Here is a 23,047-nt window from a genome sequence, read left to right as displayed (position 1 = left end):
ATAGATATGAGATAGATAGATATGAGATAGAAAGATATGAGATAGATATGATATAGATAGATATGAGATAAATAGGAGATAGATATGAGATAGATAGATATGAGATAGATAGATATGAGATAGATATGAAGCAGATAGATAGATAGATAGATAGATATGAAGCAGCTTCTCCTTCCCTATGTAAGCTTTGCCCTCTACTAACATGGCCGTCGCTAGCATCAGCAACCACGGAGAACCGACCAATCACATAAGAATAATCATAGCACGTTCTCCAATCAGAGGACAGATACTCCCTAGCAACAGATCCTCCCACACTCACATAGTAACAGAGGAGAGGACGTGTGAATGCATTACTGCGGAAAGGATGAAGCAGGTAACCTGGAGCTCGGCGGCCTCACCCGGATCTGTGTATGGGCACAGCCGGAAAAGGGCGCAGAGGCCTAATGGGGAGACATAGTGAGGAACCAGGGAACCTAATAACGCAGGATGTTACATCACTGTGCAAGGGAGGGGTCACAGGGCCTCTATAGCATGAGGTGATCACGGGATAATGCCAGCTGCACCCCCTCTTCCTAGCAATGGTATCTTCCATGCGGTATCTTTGCCATGTGGTCCGTATGGCGCCTCTTTCTGGCATTGTATTCAAGAGATAGCCACAGTATAGTATTCAATAGAGCAGCGGTCTCCACTCTGTGGAGCTGGTGTTGCAGAACTACAACTCCCAGCATGCTCGGACAGTCGTTGGCTGGGCATGCTCTGGGAGTTGTAGTTTTGCACCACCTCTGGAGGTCCACCTATTGGAGACCACTGCTATAAAACAGGGGATGATTTTTCTTTCCTATTGTATTCTTCACTTACTGCCCACTTTATTAGGTACACCTATTTAATTGCTTCATAACACAAAAAATTAACCAGCCAATCACATGGCAGCAACTCAATGCATCCAGGCATGTATACGTGGTCAAGACAACTTACCTAAGTTTAAACGGAGCTCAGAATGGGGAAGAAAGAGGATTTAGGGGAGTTTGAATATGACATGGTTGTTGAAGTATTTTAGAAACTGCTTTTCTTCTGGGATTTTCATGGACAACCATCTCTAGGGTTGACAGAGAATGGTCCGAAAAGAAAATATCCAGTGAGCAAAAGTTGTTGATGTCAGAGGATAATTGGCAGACTGGTTCGAGATGACAGAAAAAGTAACTCAAATAACCCCTGGCTACAACCTAGTCATGCAGAATACCATCTCTAAGCACACAACACTTTGAACTGCAGGGGGGGCTACAGCAGCAGAAGACCACATTGGGGCCACCCCTGTCAGCTGGGAAGAGGAAACTGAGGTTACAATTCACACAGGCACCAAAACTGGACAATGGAAGACTGGAAAAGAGTTGCCTGCTCTGATGAGTCTTCATTCCAGATGTGACATCCAGATGGCAGGATCAACATGAAAGCATGGATCCATCCCTGCCTTGTATCACCGGCGTAGGCTGGTTGTTTAGGTGTTCTTGTATGGGGGACATTTTATTGGCATGCTTTGGGCCCCTTAGTACCAATCGTTTAAACACGAGATCCTAGTAGAGTTGCTGACATGTCCATCATTTATGACCACAATGGACCCATCTTCTGATGGCTACTTCCAGCTGGATAATGCACCATGTCACAAAGCTTTCAGCATCTCATACATGACAATGAGATATGAAGGAAACAACGGGGCGCTCCCTAGTGTAGTATTTCTAGGATGGAAGAAAAAAATGGTGCAAATACCCACCACCAAACACCCATGGTGACGTACTTACCTTGAGTGGATGTATGAAGAGGTCAGTGGGGCCTCTCTTGTGTGGTTGAGGGTATGTAACGATGGGGTTGTCACAGTCTGCTGCTCTCACCCCTATTTTCCGTGTTCCCGAGGGAGACGGATAACAAGGTGACGTGGAGGGTATGAAAAGATCAGGGTTTTTTTTTGAGAGCTCTACTGTATCTCGACGAGAGTCAGAATGAAACAGAGATTGAGCCAGCACTTACGCAGGACTAACTTTTATTTGTAAAAGAAGTCAAAAGTAGGGATCGACCGATATGGTTTTTTTAGGGCCGATACCGATAATCGGTGGAGGTTAGGGCCGATAGCCGATAACTTATACCGATATTCCGGTATAAGTGATCGGCTATTTATCCCCCCGCGACACCGCTGCAGATCATTGATTTAAAGCGGGCGCTTTAAATCAATGCACTGCAGTGGCTTTTGCGGTGCCATAGGCCGCCGCCACCACCACCCGCTTCTCTCCCCCTACCTGTCAGGGTGGTCCTGGCCATCCTTCCTTCCTGTAGTGTCCGGGGGCGTTCCGGGTGAAGGGTGAACCGGTCCGGGCTGTCCTCCGGCGGTCATCTTCTCCACTCCGGGCAGGCTCCGGCCTAGTACGCTGCATAGACGCCGCTGCGCAGTTACGCCTGTACGCAGCGACGCACCTGATGTCACGGCGTAGCGGCGTCTATGCAGCTACTAGACCGGAGCCTGCCCGGAGTGGAGAAGATGACCGCCGGAGAAGGACAGCCTGGACCGTTTCACCCGGAATGCCCCCGGACACTACAGGAACGATGGATGGCCCGGACCACCCCCATTACGGTTAAGTTTAATTTTTTTTATTGACTCGGAGGGTGGGGGAGGGGGGCGGGGGGGGCGACGGTGGGGGGTGCGACGCGGTGCAGTGGGCCGGGGGGCGGTCGTGGTGCGGCGGGTCGGGGGGGGGGGGGCGCTGCATTATCGGCAAGGTAATTGCCGATACCGATAATGCCCAAAATCGTGATTATCGGCCGATAATGTCGGCCATACCGATAATCGGTCGATCCCTAGTCAAAAGATAAAACAGGACAACGTATTTCGGCGCACACTCGCGCCTTCCTCAGGACCACAAATATAATTTTGTGTAGTCCTGTCTGGGGGATCCTGCGGGCGGGCTGTAGCCCGCCCGCAGGATCCCCCGACCAGGACTACACAAAATTTGTACCCTCCACATCTCATGACAATGAGGTCACTGGATTCCAATGGCCTCCGCAGTCACCAGATCTCAATCCAATGGATCACCTATGGGATGTGAACGGGAGATTCTCATCATGGATGTACAATCTGTTATGGCTGTGAGCATGATGCTTTTGTATTCAGGCCCTTTCTTTCTATATATAGGATCTGTATGATATGCGGGGACATTTATCAATGTTGATATGAGGTAGTAGAGATTTTACCCCTGTTTTCTTGGTGTATTTTTTTACACAGTTTCTCAAAATTTACCAAAATGGTGCACAGACTTGATAAGTTCTGCGCAATTATAGAAACCAGTGTGCTGCAGAGCTAGGTTTAAAGGAGTACTCCGCCCCTAGAATTCCTATCTCCTATCCGAAGGATAGGGGATAAGATGTCTGATCGTGGGGTTACCCCCGCTGGGGACCCCCATGGTCTTGGCTGGGGTACCCCAGACATCCGGTGCACAGAACGAACTTCGCTCTGTGCCGGATGACTGGCGATGTGGGGTGGAGGCTCGTGACATCACAGTCACGCCCCACTCATGATGTCACGGTCACGCCCCCTCAATGCAAGTCTGGGAGACTTGCATTGAGGGTGCGTGGCCTTGACATCACGGGCACGGCCGTGGCGTCACGAGCCTCTGGCGCTGCATCCGATGCTCTAAACAAACGCCGGGTGCAGCAGGGAGATCGTGGGGGTCCCCAGCAGCGAGACTCCCGCGATCAGACATCTTATCCCCTATCATTTGGATAGGAGATAAGATGTCTAGGGGCAGAGCACCCCTTTAAGCTTTTTGCTCTGGCATCTGATACATATGTACATATCCTGTTAGCTGTCGTACATGTGCGCAAAAAAAAGCAGATTTGCACACACAAAAAAAAACACTTCTAAATTTATTTTACAACTCGACTGCAAAAAGTGGTGTATAGTGCACCAAAGAGTAGACAACTTTATAAGATGTTCTACCAAAAAATGCACTTGCGCAAAATTTGTTGGGACACTTAAAACATTAAAGTGGGGGTAAAGCCAATGTTAAATGTCCCCATGGTTCCTAAATACAGAAATAATGTATGTATCTTATACAGCAGTGTGCAGCTAAATGATACATATGACTGTCCTCTCCCATAGAAAGCACGGCATATACTATATACTGCTGTGTAGAAGTATTATATAAAATGGTTTTCAGATTATATATATATAAATATATATAGATATATAGAGAGAGAGAGAGAGATGTATGGAAGTCCGTCATTTTTGAAGCTAGAAGCATGAAACTTTGTTTTTAGGCTAACAATTAGAGATAAAGAAACACGTGTTTTAACATTTTCTAAAATTCCACCCCTGAAGGGGTGAAACGGGGGTTCAAAGTTTGTATGACTTAGCCCCTTGCCGCAGAATGCCGGGTATACTCGGCGCTGCGGCACGGGAGAGTTATGAAGCGAGCTCAGGAGCTGAGCTCACATCATACCCGCACGGTCCCGGCTGCTATCAGTAGTCAGGACCCATTGCGAATGCCGGACATCGCCGTTCCAGCAGATGTCCGGCATTAACTCTTTAGACGCGGCGATCAAAGTTGAAAGAATTTGGGTTGTTTGGATGCCCGTAGACTTTACCCAGAGCGGCCTCATTACTATAGGATCGTAAAAAGTAGATCTAGGTTACCCCAAATTTAACACGAGTGAAGCTGTGGGCAAAAGCTAGTAAAGCTATCAAAACGATTGCAGTAAAACTATACTATTGCAGTATCCATTTCTATTGTACGATTGAACATTGTTATTTTCCAGGTCCCTGTAGATGATACTGAGGATGTGTCACTGGATATTGGAAATGAAGAAGAATTTGCACTAAGGAAAGCGAAAATCAGGTGTGGTAAGAACTTCACTCTGACAGATATGGGTAAGCTCAGGATTTAGGGGGAAAACATACAAGTTGTAGGCCACATGTGGCCAAATTATGACAACCAAACGCCACAGGGGTTGGCTGACACATTTCGGCTACATGGGGCTGACAGCTCACGCGTTTTCACCCTCATTAGAGTATGGTCTCATCTGCATATTTTGCTGCGTATTTTGCTGCAGATTGACTTCAGTGGGTAGGAAAATGTGCACCAAAATACACACATCTACCCTAAGGGTACGTTAACACGGGCGGATTTACCTGTGGAATTTCTGCAGGGTATTTGCTGCGGAAAATGCACAGCATATTTTGCTACCATTGACTTCTATGGGTCAGCAGAGAATCCTCAATAGAGGCAGATTTGCAGGTTTTCCTTTGGACCCATTAAAGTCAATGGTAGCAAAATCCACTGCGGATTTTCCACAGCGTATTTGGTGTGGAAAATCCGTAGTGGATTTTGCCACCATTGAGTTCAATGGGTCTGCAGAAAATACATAATAGAGGATGGTTTGCAGATTTTCCTTCAGAACCATTGAAGTCAAGGGTAGCAAAATCTGCAGCGCATTTTCGGCAGCAAATAGGCGGAGGAAATTCCGTAGGTAATCTGCCCGTGTGAACGTACCCTAAGGCTGTGTTCATCTTTCGGCTGTGCAGTTCAGCTACTGTGCAAAGTTTGTATTGCAGACTAACGCTATATCTCCACAGGTTTTTTTTGGGGTCCTGTCTTTTTCCCGCAAAAAGATGGCCATTTGTTGTAGCCTTATTTTGCTAAAAAACAGCAATACTTTTGTATCCTGTGTTCATTAACCCCTTAAGGACGCAGGACGTAAATGTACGTCCTGGTGCGGTGGTACTTAACGCACCAGGACGTACATTTACGTCCTAAGCATAACCGAGGGCATCGGAGCGATGCCCGTGTCATGCGCGGCTGATCCCGGCTGCTGATCGCAGCCAGGGACCCGCCGGCAATGGCCGACGCTCGCGATCTCGCGGGCGTCTGCCATTAACTCCTCAGGTGTCGGGATCAATACAGATCCCGGCATCTGCGGCAGTGCGCGATTTGAATGAATGATCGGATCGCCCGCAGCGCTGCTGCGGGGATCCGATCATTCATAACGCCGCATGGAGGTCCCCTCTCCTTCCTCCGTGCGTCTCCCGGCGTCTCCTGCTCTGGTCTGAGATCGAGCAGACCAGAGCAGAAGATCACCAAAACACTGATCTGTTCTATGTCCTATACATAGAACAGATCAGTATTAGCAATCATGGTATTGCTATGAATAGTCCCCTATGGGGACTATTCAAGTGTAAAAAAAAATGTAAAAGTAAAAAAAAAGTGAAAAATCCCCTCCCCCAATAAAAAAGTGAAACGTCCGTTTTTTCCTATTTTACCCCCAAAAAGCGTAAAAAAAATTTTTATAGACATATTTGGTATCACCGCGTGCGTAAATGTCCGAACTATTAAAATAAAATGTTAATGATCCCGTACGGTTAACGGCGTGAACTAAAAAAAAAATAAAAAGTCCAAAATTCCTACTTTTTTAATACATTTTATTTAAAAAAAAATTATAAAAAATGTATTAAAAGTTTTTTATATGCAAATGTGGTATCAAAAAAAAGTACAGATCATGGCGCAAAAAATGAGCCCCCTTACCGCCGCTTATACGGAAAAATAAAAAAGTTAGGGGTCATCAAAATAAAGGGATTATAAACGTACTAATTTGGTTAAAAATTTTGTGATTTTTTTTTAAGCGCAACAATAATATAAAAGTACGTAATAATGGGTATCATTTTAATCGTATTGACCCTCAGAATAAAGAAGACACGTCATTTTTACCATAAATTGTACGGCGTGAAAACAAAACCTTCCAAAATTAGCAAAATTGCATTTTTCGTTTTAATTTCCCCACAAAAATAGTGTTTTTTGGTTGCGCCATACATTTTATGATATAATGAGTTATGTCATTACAAAGGACAACTGGTCGCGCAAAAAACAAGCCCTTATACTAGTCTGTGGATGAAAATATAAAAGAGTTATGATTTTTAGAAGGCGAGGAGGAAAAAATTTAAACGTAAAAATTAAATTGTCTGAGTCCTTAAGGCCAAAATGGGCTGAGTCCTTAAGGGGTTAAAGGGGTACCCTGGTATTGAACTTTTTTTTGTTTGAATTTTTTTTAACATCCTTCTCAGAATGCTGGCATTTTGAAGAAAAAAAAATCTGGACTTATTCCCCGCTGCTCCACAGGTGCCTCAGGTATCCTTATTCTAAACTCTTCTGTGGTCCTCTTCCTGGTTGCCAGGGGGTGCTTTGCCAGACTGCAGCTCATCTAATCGCCAGCCACAGCAATGTCCCACCTCGGCCAGTGATTGGCTGAGAGGCAGTTTGATGTTTGGAGCCCTGGCCCGGGGTGCATATTTCATCAGTTTTCAGCACTCATTTCAAAACCTTTAGGACAGGTGTAAACCTGGCCTAAAGGTACAGCTAATATTAACCTTACGGGGGTTTTCTTCTCTGTATATGGACATGTCAGGGGATTGGATTTGGCTGGGGGATGGGAAAACTAGCCTCAGCCCTGATCTCATTCATTTGAATGAGACGACCGAAGTCAGATAGTGACTCCGGTCATCTCATTTTTACCCTGTATTCGGTTTTCTGGCCTGACGGAAATCCGCAGCATACCATGGTTTTCAGTCCGTCCAGGAAACCGAATACAGGGCAAAAAGGAGTCACTATCTGACTTTGTCAGCTCCAGGCCCCTTATGAACGAAACATAGTGTGAATGAAGCCTAATTCATGCAGGTCCCAAATGACAAACTGACCACTATGGTAAGTGGTAATGTCAGTAGATACAGCCTGTTACCTCTGAGGCTGGGGACTGAATGCAGTGGTCATGTATCAGACAGTATGTCATTGACCTAAATCAGCCTGCAAACAAGGATTTAAGAGACTTAGTGAGTATAAACCAGAGATCCTGACAATTGGGATACCAATGCTCAGAGAAGACATAGCAAGGGACACCTAAGCTGTGAACTACAATGTCTGCCATTAGTTTGATGCGATTTGTAGAATCTCCGTCCCTGTGACATGTATACTGTATAAAATGGGTTAAATGGTTATCTTAAAAATGTTTAGAATTGTCTGGAAGCACAGTAAAATAAATAATACTCACCTAGACCTTGTCCCCCGCAGCTCCTGTTTCAGCACCTCCTGGTCACTGCCTGTTGCTACTTTTGAGACAAGTCTTCTCAGCAGGAACTGCCCTCTTAGCTATTTGCCCCAGCGGTGTCCTGTTCCAATCACTTATGAGCAGACAGGTCCTGCCAAGACTACTAGGAAATTGCATCAGGTGATGACCAGCGTGGGATACTGAAAGTTAGAGCTGGGCGGTATGACCAAAAATGCATATTGCTGTATTTTTGGAAGTTATGGTGGTTCCACAGTATTTAACGGTATTCTGACCCCCCCCCCCCCCCCATGTGCTGGGGAACTAATCATAAATGACCCGCGGGTACTGCTCTACTTCTCTACCCCCCCCCCCCAATGAATTATCAGCCGCTGTGCTGTCCCCCACATCGGGGATCTAATCATATGTGACCAACCGGCGAATTTGTTGCGTGCCGCGGCCCTGGAAATTATTAATAAAGGACATGTGTACTGTGCCTGGGCTGAAAAAATAAACAAAATAAACTTTGACTCACCTTCCTAAGTGGGGATGAAGCTCAGCCTATCACCGGCCGCAGCGACGTCTTGCCCCGGCCGGCTCCTTACATGACAGTGCGCACAGCCTATCACTGGCCGCGGCGGGACATCGCTGCGGCCGGTGATACGCTGACGGCTCTGTGCCGTTCCCGTCCCCAGGAAGCAGTGTGAGGCCGATACCGGAGCAACGAGGGAACGTAGGAAGGTGAGTCAAAGTTTATTTTGTTTATTTTTTCAGCCCGGGCACTGTAATGTCCTTTATTAATAATTTCCAGCGTGGATCACATATGATTAGTTGCCCGATGTGGGGGACAGTGCAGCGGCTGATAATTAATTAATTTGAAGGGGGGGAGGGGCCAGACCAGTATTGCGGTATGGGAAAAATGAATATCGTACAGCAAAAAAAAAAAAACGGTATTCGGTATGAACCGGTATATTGCCCAGCACTACTGAAAATACCCCCTTTAAAGGGGTTTTCCAGAACTTTTTAATTGATGCTTTCCATTGGATAGGCCATCAATTGCTGATCTTTGGGCTGTGACCCTCAATGAAGGTCAAGGCCTGATATAAATGTGTTCTCAGATGTATTGTTATACAATGTGTTCTACACCATGTCTGACGATGTTATGTATATATTGTATCATTTGTTCCAGCCTCTAAGTGTTCTGGGTTGTTTCCATAGGCATCCCCTGGCTACGTTTTTTCACCTATTTTTTCGAATTGGTGCTATTGTTGCTTATTTGTTCTGTGACTGGTTCAGCAAAAGCTTTGTCACGTGTTTTGTCACTATCCTGCTTCTTCTTTCCTTTGACTTTTGGTCTGTGAAGGTAAGGTTCTGTCATTTTTAACAATTGTGTTTATTCCTGTAACCTTCCTGTCACTGTACTAATAATGGAGTTCCTCTATTAACAAGATGGATGGTTTAATAATTGATATATAGAAGCTGCTTCAGTGTGATACTGTACCATGTATACCCCTGTGTCCTAGTGGTTTAACAGGTGAAACTCGAAACCTTAGACTATCGTGCAAAGTTAATTTATTTCAGTATTGCAACTCAAAAGGAAAGGAAGCATTAAGTGCTCCAAAATCTCCTGGTAGACAGATGCATTGACCTTGGACTTAAAGGGGTACTCCGCTGCTCAGCGTTTGGAACAAACTATTCCGAACACTGGCGCCGGGAGCTTCTGATGTCATAGCCCTGCCCCCTCATGACATCATGCCCCACCCCCTCAATGCAAGTCTATGGGAGGGGCGTGAAAACTGAAATGACACCAGGAACGGTTGAGGGACGAATCCAAAAGCAGCTGCTTTTTTCATACCGTTTAGGGCTCGTTCACATGGCAGATTTTATTGCAAACTTGTGTTTAAATGGGGACAGGCTCTCCATGGCAGATTTTCGGCAGAGGAATTTCCTCTGCTAAAAATCTGCTGTTGAGAGCCTGCCCCCATTTAAACGAGTTCGCAATAAAATCTGCCATGTGAATGAGCCCTAAAGGTGTATTCCCATCTCAAGTTGTAAACCCCTATCTATAGGATATGGCAGGATATTGCAGACAAATCCAAGGTCAACCATAGCGACTCTGAATTTCATTTTGGTGCCTAGGTTTTTTTTCTCTCCCTGTGCACGGCAGCTTCAGATTGTTTCCGACACTACCATCCTCATTGCAGCAGTTGGTTTGTCTGGCCGGGCAGACCAGCAGCCCGCCACTTCAGCGGGCGCCCTGCAACAGGAAGGAGTGTTCAGGCACGTCGATGCTGCGTCCCCAGTGGTTAGACCCCTGTGATCAGACACTTATCCGCTATGGAGTTTTTCAAAATCAGAGTACCTCTTTAAATGCTGAAGGGATAGGTTACACAGAGAGTCTTCATACTATTACTACCATTACTAAAGGGTTTGTGATTGTAAAAAATAATAATTTGATATATGTGTTTGATGTCTGTCTTCTAAAAGATGATCTTAACCAGTTCCTTGGCTCTTGCCCACAGAATGTTACTGGTCGACTATTGGTTGGATTACGCTGGTGGAACCAAATTGATGAAGATGGAAGAAGTCATTGGATTTTTGAAGCTAAAAAGGTATTTTTTCTGTATATGGATACAATTACACACTGCACAAGGTTGCTTGTCTTGATGGTGGGGTTAAGAAGTGAACTTGTGTAGCAATGCATAGTGACTGTACCTCAGGAGATATGTGTCACACAGGACAAAAGGATGGTCCTAGCTCTTTCCGATGTACATGTTGAGGACCAACAGCTTATTTCACTTAAAGAGTAGCTCTCATGATCTTTTTACATTTTTTAATCCTCCCAGTTCACTACCCCAATAAGGATAAACCACCGCCTGCCTATATTTGGATATATATTTTTTTTTTTTAGTTTTCTACCTTGATATTGCTCTGTATTTTCTGCTCAGTCTTAGTCAGATTCACAGACTCCTCCCCAGGCTGTGACATCATCTGAAGCCATACAGGGGAGAACTTCCTCCCTCACAGCCCAGAGCAGTTCAGTGTGTGAGGTGAGCTATGATTGGCTAAGGCTGTGCACCCCACCCCCTTCTCAGCATTTCCTGATCTTGGACTTCTACCAGGCCAGCAGGAGTCCTGGTTGGAGTGGAGGGGGTGAATGTTACTGTGGCCTCTTATTTATGTGGTTAATCCATTTGAAGCGACAAAATAGCCACCACCTGCCAAAATGGACTTAAGGCAACCGCTTAGGTAATTAGTAGATTACTGAGTATCATTAAGAGTATTATTATTCAGAATCGTAAAGGCTCATGGCTTTGGGGAGTGCAGAATCTAATACATTTTCATCTGCTTTTTTTTCAGGTTCCAAGCAATAATTCAATATCAACAGAAGTTGAAGCTCGAATCTTCTGGCTGGGTTTGATCATTTGCCCCATGATCTGGACAGTGTTTTTCTTCAGTACATTATTTTCTTTAAAGTTAAAATGGCTGGTATGTTCCACAAGGGTGTTAAACTACAGCTGCAATACAAAGGATTGTGCTGCAAAAAAATGTTTGTCATCCAGGCCTAGGGTTCAGCAAGTGTATTCTACTGATACGTCTGGCCAAAGACCCCATCTCAGTGCACAGCATCTATTACCGTATATACTCGAGTATAAGCCGAGTTTTTCACCCCCCCCCCCCCCAGCCCCCCCCCCCCGGCTTATACTCGAGTGAACTCTCCACCCGCAGTGGTCTTCAACCTGCGGACCTCCAGAGGTTTCAAAACTACAACTCCCAGCAAGCCCGGGCAGCCATCGGCTGTCCGGGCTTGCTGGGAGTTGTAGTTTTGAAACCTCCGGAGGTCCGCAGGTTGAAGACCACTGCGGCCTTCGACATCATCCAGCCCCCTCTCACCCCCTTTAGTTCTGTACAGTACTCGCCTCCGCTCGGCGCTGGTCCGGTGCCGCAGAACTGTCCGGAGAGGAGGTGGTCCGGTGGGATAATGGTTACGGGCTGCTATCTTCACCGGGGAGGCCTCTTCTAAGCGCTTCGGGCCCGGCCCCAGAATAGTCACGTTGCCTTGACAACGACGCAGAGGTACGTTCATTGCCAACGTACTTCTGCGTCATCGTCCAGGCAACGCCTCTATTCTGGGCCCGAAGCGCGGAGAAGAGGCGCTCCCAGTGAAGATAGCAGCCCGGAACCACTATCCCACCGGACCACCTCCTCACCGGACAGTCCTGCAGGACCGGACCAGCGCCGAGCGGAGGCGAGTACTGTACAGAACTAAAGGGGGGCGAGAGGGGGCTGGATGATGTCGAAGGCCGCAGTGGTCTTCAACCTGCGGACCTCCGGAGGTTTCATAACTACAACTCCCAGCAAGCCTTGCTGGGAGTTGTAGTTTTGAAACCTCTGGAGGTCCGCAGGTTGAAGACCACTGCGGGCGGATGATGACAAGAGGATGATGAAGGGGGGGTGTGGGATGATGAAGGGGGGTGTGTGGGATGATGACAAGGGGATGATGAAGGGGGGGGGGGGTGGTATGATTACAAGGGGATGATGAAGGGGGTGGGGATGATGACAAGGGAATGATGAAGGGGGTGGGGGATGATGAAGGGGGGTGTGTGGGATAATGATGAAGGGGGGTGGGGATGATGACAAGGGGATGATGAAGGGGGGGTGGGGATGATGACAAGGGGATGATGAAGGGGGGATGTGTGGGATGATGACAAGGGGATAATGACAGGTGATGATGATGAGGGTCTGGATGATGACAGGCGGTGATGATGATGAGGATGTTAATGACGGGGGTCTGGATGATGACAGGGGGGGATGATGTATTTCCCACCCTAGGCTTATACTCGAGTCAATAACTTTTCCTGGGATTTTGGGTTGAAATTAGGGGTCTCGGCTTATACTCGGGTCGGCTTATACTCGAGTATATACGGTAGTTGGCCCGATGTGCACAGTAAACAAGTGCCGATCTCGAAGACAGATGCTCCTTTTCAGACCTTATTACAAGACTTATTACAGTTGTGCGGGCATGGCTGCATGTACGATTCTGTACCCTATGCTTCCATCATTCCACCAATGATTTTTTGACCTGTCAAAGACTCCTTGTCTAGCACAGAGAAGCTGTTTATTTTGGCACCTCATAAACCCTTTTGTGATGACTTCTGTATATTAAGTCACGTGTAACCAAATGGTGGTCGCACAGTTACTTCCCATATTTCTAAAGGGAGTTTCATACATCTGTACACACAATGCCAAAACAACCCTGCTCAGCAGCTGAATGATCACTGATGATACTGCATAGTCAATTATCACCATAGAGAAGCTGCCAAAGCAATGTAGAAACTATGCTGCAGACAACTGCATAAAATAGGTAAAACTTCCTGTTTGAAGGGATTGCCCAAATTGTATTTATATTCTTAGAAAGATCAGAATAGGTTTAAAAAACATAAAATAAATTTAAAAAGCATAACTCACCTGTCTGATCCCCTGCCACTGTTGTTCCGAGTTCCTCAAGTCTTCATTCCTCTCCGCTTATTAGTCCCATTTAATATACAGGAAATGCCCCCTCATCCATACATTTACTGATTTTAAAGTGTATCGGTCGTTAAAAAAAACTTTTAATATAATGTAGATAATACCATTAAATGTATATTTGTAATATACATTGGTTAAAAAATGTTTATATTTTTGGGTGAAAAAATGCTGTCTCTGCAGCTATTGCCTGTGTTTTTACTGTGAGGAGACCAAATACGGGAAGAGATAACAGGACAGGAAGGGCTCTGTGCAGGCTCCTGGCTTGTCAGTCATACTGCTGTGTGAGTCAGAATAGTGTCGCAGAGCCTCAGTGCACAGAGCCCTGCATGTCCTCAGTGCACAGAGCCCTGCATGTCCTCAGTGTACAGAGCCCCGCTTGTCCTCAGTGTACAGAGCCCCGCTTGTCCTCAGTGTACAGAGCCCCGCTTGTCCTCAGTGTACAGAGCCCCGCTTGTCCTCAGTGTACAGAGCCCCGCTTGTCCTCAGTGTACGGAGCCCCGCTTGTCCTCAGTGTACGGAGCCCCTCTTGTCCTCAGTGCACGGAGCCCCGCTTGTCCTCAGTGCACGGAGCCCCGCTTGTCCTCAGTGTACAGAGCCCCGCTTGTCCTCATTGTACAGAGCACTTCTTGTCCTCAGTGCACAGAGCCCTGCATGTCCTCAGTGCACAGAGCCCCGCTTGTCCTCAGTGTACAGAGCCCCGCTTGTCCTCAGTGTACAGAGCCCCGCTTGTCCTCAGTGTACAGAGCCCCGCTTGTCCTCAGTGTACGGAGCCCCGCTTGTCCTCAGTGTACGGAGCCCCGCTTGTCCTCAGTGCACGGAGCCCCGCTTGTCCTCAGTGCACGGAGCCCCGCTTGTCCTCAGTGCACGGAGCCCCGCTTGTCCTCAGTGCACGGAGCCCCGCTTGTCCTCAGTGCACGGAGCCCCGCTTGTCCTCAGTGCACGGAGCCCCGCTTGTCCTCAGTGCACGGAGCCCCGCTTGTCCTCAGTGCACGGAGCCCCGCTTGTCCTCAGTGCACGGAGCCCCGCTTGTCCTCAGTGCACGGAGCCCCTCTTGTCCTCAGTGCACGGAGCCCTGCTTATCCTCAGTGTACGGAGCCCCGCTTGTCCTCAGTGCACGGAGCCCCGCTTGTCCTCAGTGCACGGAGCCCCTCTTGTCCTCAGTGCACGGAGCCTCGCTTGTCCTCAGTGTACATAGCCCTGCTTGTCCACCCTCACTTCCTGTATTTGGTCTCCTCACAGAGACACATGCATATTTTTGTCCCTGCAGCTATTGCGTATTTTATAACCAAAGAATATTACAAATATACATATAGAGGGGAATTAATCAATCTGTTTTGACTGCTTTTGGTCAAAATTTGCCACAGGGAAAGTCACAGGCTGGCCCCGTGTGACTTTTTCTGCAACATTTAATTTAGACCTTTTAAATTTCCTGACTATGAAGTGATCTTTTTAAGATCACTTTGTGCAGTGGTCACTAACTTATCATGTGCAACTTTTTGTGGAAAGTCTCAGATTTAGAAGTGATCACAGGGTAGATCAACCCTGCCCTATATAACTCTATGCGACAATTGTATTAAGGTTTGTGCAGCATTTAATATAATTGTCGCACGGCTGGTTCTATTCTGCAATATTTAATCAGCTCTAAGGATCTGTGGTCATTCATCAAAGTCTGTGCGCCGTTATATTAAAAGCTTTTGATAATGACAGGTACACTTTAACAGTGGCCTTCACTCAGGGATTTCCATGTGTCAAAGCTGGACCAGAAAATGGTAAGTGTTGATCAGTAAGTGTTGATCAAGAAGATGCGTAGTGTTTGGCCCTTTAAAGGGGTACTCCTATGAAAAACTATAATTTTTTTTTTTAAATCAACTGGTGCCAGAAAGTTAAACAGATTTGTAAATTACTTATTTTTTTAAATCTTAATCCTTCCAGTACTTATCAGCTGCCGTATAATACAGAGGAAGTTCTTATCTTTAAAAAAAAATTTTTTGTCCGACCACAGTGCCCAGAGCAGGATAGGATTGCTATGGGGATTTGCTTCTGTTCTTAACAGTGGAAGGGTTAAGATTTTTAAATAGAAGTAATTTACAAATCTGTTCTGGCACCAGTTGATTTAACCCCTTAAAGGGTAGCTCCCACCATGCTATTTTTTTTTCTGTCCCTGCCTATTGCCAATCTATCCCTAACCCCCTCCCTGCTTTTAATTTTTATTTTTACTACCGTATATACTCGAGTATAAGCCGACCCGAGTATAAGCCGAGACCCCTAATTTCAACCCAAAATCCCAGGAAAAGTTATTGACTCGAGTATAAGCCTAGGGTGGGAAATACCTCATCCCCCCCTGTCATCATCCAGACCCGTCATTAACATCCTCATCATCATCCCCTTGTCATCATCCCACACATCCCCCCTTCATCATCCTCTTATCCCACACATCCCCCCTTCATCATCCCCTTATCATCCCACACATCCCCCCTTCATCATCCCCTTGTCATCATCCCACACATCCCCCCTTCATCATCCCCTTATCATCCCGCACATCCCCCCTTCATCATCCCCTTATCATCCCGCACATCCCCCCTTCATCATCCCCTTATCATCCCACACATCCCCCCTTCATCATCCCCACCCCCCTTCATCATCCCCACACCCCCCCTTCATCATCCTCTTCTCATCATTCGCCCTCAGTGGTCTTCAACCTGCGGACCTCCAGAGGTTTCAAAACTACAACTCCCAGCAAGCCCGGGCAGCCATCGGCTGTCCGGGCTTGCTGGGAGTTGTAGTTTTGAAACCTCCGGAGGTCCGCAGGTTGAAGACCACTGCGGCCTTCAACATCATCCAGCCCCCTCTCACCCCCCTTTAGTTCTGAGTACTCACCTCCGCTCGGCGCTGGTCCGGTCCTGCAGGGCTGTCCGGTGAGGAGGTGGTCCGGTGGGGAGGTGGTCCGGGCTGCTATCTTCACCGGGGGCGCCTCTTCTCCGCGCTTCCGGCCCGGAATAGAGGCGTTGCCTTGACAATGACGCAGGAGTACGTTGGCAATGAACGCACCTATGCGTCGTTGTCACGGCAACGTGACTATTCTGAGGCCGGGCCCGAAGCGCTTAGAAGAGGCCTCCCCGGTGAAGATAGCAGCCCGGAACCACTATGCCACCGGACCACCTCCCCACCGGACAGCCCTGCAGGACCGGACCAGCGCCGAGCGGAGGTGAGTATACTCAGAACTAAAGGGGGTGAGAGGGGGCTGGATGATGTTGAAGGCCGCAGTGGTCTTCAACCTGCGGACCTCCGGAGGTTTCAAAACTACAACTCCCAGCAAGCCCGGACGGCCGATGGCTGCCCGGGCTTGCTGGGAGTTGTAGTTTTGAAACCTCTGGAGGTCCGCAGGTTGAAGACCACTGCGGGTGGGGGAGTTCACTCGAGTATAAGCCGAGGGGGGTGTTTTCAGCACGAAAAATCGTGCTGAAAAACTCGGCCTATACTCGAGTATATACGGTATATTAAAAATGCCTTTTGTCTGCCTGGCAGTGTGCTCACTACCAGGCAGACTTCCCCAGCAGGCACCACGTCACTGATTCCTGCTGGGGGGGACTTCCGCCCTTAGTTCATCTACACAGGGTGCCTCCAGCTGTTTCACCACTACAACTCCCAGCTTGCCCTGACATCTATTGGCTGTCAGGGCATGCTGGGAGTTGTAGTATTGAAACACCTGGAGGCACCCTGTGTAGATAAACTATTAGTTAGTTACAAGCGGCGCTATGGCGCTAGCCCGTTCCCCCCCCCCCCCCCCCCGCTACAGCGCTAGCCCGTTCCCTCCTCCTCACCCCCCCCCAACCCGCCTCGCATACCCCGTTCCCTCATTACACTTGCAGTTACTGCAGAGTCCGGAAGCGGGCGTGCAGGGACAGCGGCGGCGATATGCGGGAGGAGTGGCCTCCCAGCCAGTGGTCGGGGAGCCAATGCGCTCGCTCCCGCCTGTCTGATTGACAGGCAGGGAGCGAGTGCAGCCTAACTGAAAAAGGACTGATTGCCACTCCTTTGCCAGATTTGGGGTCAGGAAGGAAATTTATCTATCCGTAAAATTATGAAAATTGGCTTCTACACTGTGTTTTTCTTTTACCTTCCTCTGGATCAACACTATAGGGTAGTAGGCTGAATTGGATAGACGTATGTATTTTTTTCAGCCTTACAAACTATGTAACTGTGTTTTTCTGCATTTATAATGGACAAATATGATTGTAATTGTTTCTGCATTGTTACGGTAACAAACCTTTCCAGGGTAGTAATATTGATTCTGCAGTAAGTGAGTTTTAGATACAGAAATCACCACATGAGGCAGACAGTGTAAAAGTGCTATGCAGACATTCTCTTTCCTTCCTCTTTCTTTAAAAAGAGGAAGAATTCACATCTTCAGATTGAATTAAAATGTTTATTTGTTACTCTACTGACCCTAAAAAGTCATTTTGGGTAGGTGGTGTTCATATGCATCATGCTGCTAAATTGAGGCAATGTGTGTACGGTCCAGAAATTGTAAAAAAAAAAAAAAAAAAAAAAAGGAAATCTAGTTAACAGCTATTACAGAAGGTTTTCCCAAGATTTCGAGTTATCCCTCATCCACAGCATATGTCATAAGTATGGAATCAATGTAGGTCCAAATGCTGGGCCACAACCAATTACAAGAGGTCCTTTTGCCTTGTATAAAGGGATCGGTAATGTGCATGCTCAGCTACTGCTCCATTAATTCTCTATGGGACTTCTGGATATTGCTTGGCTATGTTTGGAAGTTTCATAGAGAGTGAATAAAGTGGTGGCCGAGCATGTGCATTACTATGCCATTTACTCTGGAAACAAGGGACCTCCACTTTCCTGGTTGGTGGTAGTTCCAGTGGTCAAATCACTACCGATCAGCTACTTATCACTAATCCTGTGGATAGGTGATAACTTTAAAGCTTGGAATAACTACCATTTTTAATTTTGTAATTGTTTCCTTTATCCATACAGGCCTTGGTGATAGCTGGCATCTCCCTCCAGTCAGCAAATCTTTATGGATATATTCATTGTAAAACAGGAGGTCAGCAAAACGCAGGGAGGACAGCCTCACGATTCCTATCTCAGCAACTCTTTCAACGGGTGAGTGATGTAACCCCATTCAAGCAGCTGTTATTACTGATGGGAGATGGAGGGGAAATAGTACACCAAACAAGTTCTAATGATTGGGCAACCAAGTGGCAGGAGACACTGTGTAGAGTTAAGGGACCTCAGAAATTTTGTTGGTCGCAGAAGGTATCCCAAAGTGACCTTGCAGGGCTGTTAAATATTCTAGGTTGCAGATTTCACCAGGATATAAAGCTCTAGCAATGAAGGATGTTCTTGTCGTCTCCAGTTCTTAACTATCAAATAATGGGCTGCAGTAAGGATATGAAGCTTTAGATTTAAAGTGTCCTAGCGGCCTGTCCTGTTGGTCAGGGTCTGAGTGTTCAGACCGGGACCAATGACAGTACAAACAGGAAGAGAGCTGCATGGCCGCAAGCTTCCTGCTCTGTTTTTTTAAGACCTAGACGGCCACATAGTGTCTGTTCAGGTTAGAGAAAAACACAGCTGAGGGAGAACACTAAAGAGGAGATTTACCAAAACCTGTGCAGAGGAAAAGTTGACCAGTTGCCCATAGCAACCAATCAGATTGCTTCTTTCATTTTTAAAGAGGCCTGTGAAAAATGAAAGATGCGATCTGATTGGTTGCTATGGGCAACTGGTAAACTTGTCCTTTGCACAGGTTTTTATAAATCTCCCCCTAAGTGCGTGCTTATCCTGGCTGGTTCTTGTGATTGGTCCCTGACCGATCCAAACTTTCTATGTTTTTTTTTTTTCTCGTGTGTGTGTGTGTGTGAATGACCTTGCCTATTTATGATCTTTCAACTTATGCAAAGGGATAAGTAAAGACATTTTCCCTTTGATCAGTGGGAAGCCATAACCGCTAAACACTATCTCAGTGGACTGTGTAAATGTAGGTTCTCGAACAGGTAGGAAGGAATAGGGGCAGATGAGCTGGAATAATATGGAAAATTCAGAAGTATTTTCAAGAAATTGACCCTGTTAGTCCACTACTGAAAAAGTCTGATGTTGTAGCAGCCTTATTGTTTTACTTGTTTTTTTCATCAGTAATAATACCAGAACACCTCCACTGCCACTTACTATCTCAGTAGCAACCAAATGCCTTTTGGATTTTTTTTTAATTGTTTGTAGAATGCAAAGAAAACCTTTTCTTAATGGTTTAATGAAAAATGTCCTAGCAGGTATCTGCTATGCAGAGAGAAATAAGATAAATCCATTCACTAGCAACAAGCTGGGGGTTACACACCTTTAAAGGGGTACTCCACTCCCCAGCGTTCTGAACATTTAGTTCCGAGCACTGGTGCGGGCTTCGGGGGTTGCCACGCCCCCTCGTGACGTCACATTCCGCCTCTTGTGACATCATAGCCACGCCCCTCAATGCAGGTCTATGGGAGGGGTCGTGACAGCCATCACTCCCCCTCCCATTGACTTACATTGAGGGGGCGTGTGCATGACATCACGAGGGGCGTGGCTGACCCCCGCAGCGCGAAAACAGCACACGGAACATTTAGTTCCGAACGCTGGCCAGTGGAGTGCCCCTTTAAAGGATGAACAGGAGGAAGCAAAACCTTAGAGAACAACTCACACAGGCTGCAGAGAGAGAAGAGAGCAGATACAAGGCAGTCTGCAGAGGAGAATCACATAGGCTGTGTGCAAGTACAAAAAGGAAAATAGGGCTCACACAGCACACTGTAGAGGGTGTAGAAGTAAAACTGCTTAATTTCTAAAGTCCTATGGAGAAATTTTAAACTAATGATAAAAAAAAAATGCTTTTCAGACGTGTCCTAGGCTTTAAATGCATGGGGAATACTAATGCAGTGGAAGGTGTGTGCAGATCCTTTGAGGGAAAAGAAACTCCTTTTCCTTGTTATACAGCAATCAAACAGATGAAAGAGGGAGGTGTATGACAACCAATAAGTCGGTTTTGAGGGGAACTGTCTGAAGCTTTAAACTAAACAGACTCTCCAATATCTACACGTGTGATCTGTACAGTAATGCCTTAGTAGGATCATCTTCTTTTTCTTTCTCTTACAGACTCTATGAAATAAAAGAAGACAAATTCTCTGATAATATTTAGTTTACCATCAGTGGGACACGAGATGAAATCAATTTTAGTGCCTTATAATGGTTCACTTCTTATTTATGTTCCTATTTATTTGCACATTGTTAAAGAGAATCCGACAGCTTGTTCACCCGCACTAAACCCTATACACAGGGTTATAGTGTGAAAAGGATGTTTTACTCACCCCGGTTGGTGGTGCCGTTAGTGAGATAGATCCCCCGTTGCTAATATACAAATGAGCACTTTCGTGCAATTGAGGCGGGAGCCGTCAGGAATAGAGGAGAAGAGGGGACAAAGGCTCCCATCTCCATTGCATGAAAGAGCTCATTTGCATATTAGCAATGGGGGCGAATGTCCCTATTGACCCACTTGTGTGCAGCCCATTCTATTGACATCAGTGGGAGCCCTGGAAAGTAAGAAGCTTGTAATACTGATGTCATTCATTACCTTTAAAGTTCCAATAAATGTACCATTAAATATGTAATCCACCCAAATAAAAAGAACACCAAACAATACCGTATTTTACCTGCGTCTGTTATGTCAGATATCACATTTGCGGAACATTCTGTAAGTTTAGTAAAAGTCACTTTTGCAATTGCAGCAGACTAGGTCTTTTGTGATAGGTCTCATGACTTGTTGTTAGTTTAGGTGGACTTGCACATAATTTATCACATATAGTGAGTCTGTAATAGATTATGCCCATGTCCGCTAAAAAAACTGTGATAAAAGTGACTTGAAAAATGACTTGAACAATGAAAGCAACTCAGTGATAAATCTCCCCCAATGATCCTAAGCACACAGCCAAGACAACACAGGATTGGCTTAGCGACAACTCTATGGGGGAGATTTATGAAAACCTGTGTAAAGGAAAAATGGTGCAGTTGCCTATACTAACCAATCAGATTGCTTCTTTCATTTTCAAAAAGGCCTCTGAGAAATGAAAAAAAGCAATCTGATTGGTTGTTATGGGCAACTGCTCCATTTTTCCTCTACACAGTTTTTGGTACATGTCCCCCTATGTTCATGAGTGGCCCAGCTCTGACTTGAACCCAATCGAACATCTCTGGAAAGACCTGAAATGGAGTCCACCAACAGTCTCCATCGAACCTCATGGAGAGGATCTGCAGAGAAGAATAGTAGAAAATCCCCAAATCCAGGTGTGCAATCCTTGTGGCATCATAACCGAGAAGACTGGAGGCTGTAATCTCTGCCACAGGTCCTTCAGTTAGGTACTGAGGAAAGGGTCTGAATACTTATGTCAATGCATTATTCTAGTTTTTCCTTTACAATAAATTAGCAAAGATTTATAACAAACTTTTCACTTTATTATGATGGGGGTATTAAATGATGAGGGAAAACTTGATTTTGTTATTAACACAAGGCCACAACATAATAAAATAAAAAAGTTAGAGAGTCTGAAGACTTTCCGAATGCTTTGTATGTCACATTTGCCTAGACAGGGAAAAATCCCTCCTGTCTAAATGGGCAGCTCTGGGAAACCAACAGAGAGCTGTAGGGCTGTAATAGATGCTGCATTGAGTGTAAACCAACAGTCGCATTGATTCTATATAGCATACAGATACATACAAGTGTTATGTATTCTAAAGGGCCTCTTCCACCCGGGCACTGACCATGTGGGTATTAAAGTGAATGGGCGCTAAAACCTGCACCTTTTGAGTTTCAGGTGTTGACAGTGAGCTCACACACATGCAAATAGACATCAGCCGAGCCCCAGTCAATGATGGAATGAAGAAGGGATTTCTTTCCTGCAAGATTCCTGATAAATGTCTTAATGTACTGCTACTTTTGATTATTATAATTTTTTTACATCTTTTTCCAGGTTTTACTGTCCTGTTAATGAAACGATGAGTGGAAACTTGCAGGAGTTGTGCCGTCCCCTGCTCCAGCCTGTTAGGGTCACCTTCTGGGGCAATCATGCAATGAAGTATGTTGTGCTCCCGTGTGGCAGGCAGATCTCTTCCTTTTATGACTTTAAATATTTCATTGACCCCCCAATTCCCAAGAAAAATTTATGAAACCACAGAATACAAAATAAACACACGACACATTGTAATCAGGTGTCAAATAGTCACAATTTTATTTAAAATGACACTGAAAATGGCAAAACCCCCGACTCACGATGAGTCACCCTCGGGTACTCCGGCGAGTAAATGCTCCTCTGTGGAGGAGGAAATCTTGAGGAAGCCATGACTGGAGAGTTGCCCCTCCCATGGGGTTAGAGGGTAATGCTGATATGTAACTTTTAAGAATTTG

General features: G+C 46.0%; 1 protein-coding gene across 9 annotated transcripts; it reads left to right on the top strand.

Annotated features, from left to right (window-relative positions):
• The first annotated feature begins 295 nt into the window (after nucleotides 1-295).
• TVP23A (trans-golgi network vesicle protein 23 homolog A) lies at nucleotides 296-21,293 on the top strand. Of its 9 annotated transcripts, none has more exons than XM_056534385.1 (8): nucleotides 296-373; nucleotides 4,801-4,885; nucleotides 8,100-8,256; nucleotides 9,292-9,436; nucleotides 10,596-10,685; nucleotides 11,434-11,562; nucleotides 18,601-18,729; nucleotides 20,746-21,293. In XM_056534385.1, exons 1-8 carry the CDS (start codon nucleotides 365-367, stop codon nucleotides 20,752-20,754), a joined length of 753 nt encoding a protein of 250 aa, XP_056390360.1. In that variant the 5' UTR covers nucleotides 296-364; the 3' UTR covers nucleotides 20,755-21,293. The 9 variants fall into 9 exon arrangements, with proteins under 9 accessions (XP_056390360.1, XP_056390364.1, XP_056390365.1 ...); XM_056534392.1 differs by lacking the exon at nucleotides 296-373 and adding an exon at nucleotides 453-456; XM_056534391.1 differs by lacking the exon at nucleotides 296-373 and adding an exon at nucleotides 666-873 and having other exon boundaries at nucleotides 4,801-4,880.
• The last annotated feature ends 1,754 nt before the right edge of the window (nucleotides 21,294-23,047 follow it).

The sequence above is a fragment of the Hyla sarda genome, chromosome 8 (assembly GCF_029499605.1).
Source record: "Hyla sarda isolate aHylSar1 chromosome 8, aHylSar1.hap1, whole genome shotgun sequence".
Taxonomy (NCBI): Eukaryota; Metazoa; Chordata; class Amphibia; order Anura; family Hylidae; genus Hyla; species Hyla sarda.
This window is presented reverse-complemented; position numbering and strand designations above follow the sequence as displayed.

Coding starts and splice junctions, on each gene's coding strand:
- TVP23A (XM_056534383.1), top strand. CDS start 924: ATGGCAGCAACTCAATGCATCCAG. Junction 948..4,800: donor CAGCAACTCAATGCATCCAG/GCATGTATACGT, acceptor GTTATTTTCCAG/GTCCCTGTAGATGATACTGA. Junction 11,563..18,600: donor CTTTAAAGTTAAAATGGCTG/GTATGTTCCACA, acceptor TTATCCATACAG/GCCTTGGTGATAGCTGGCAT.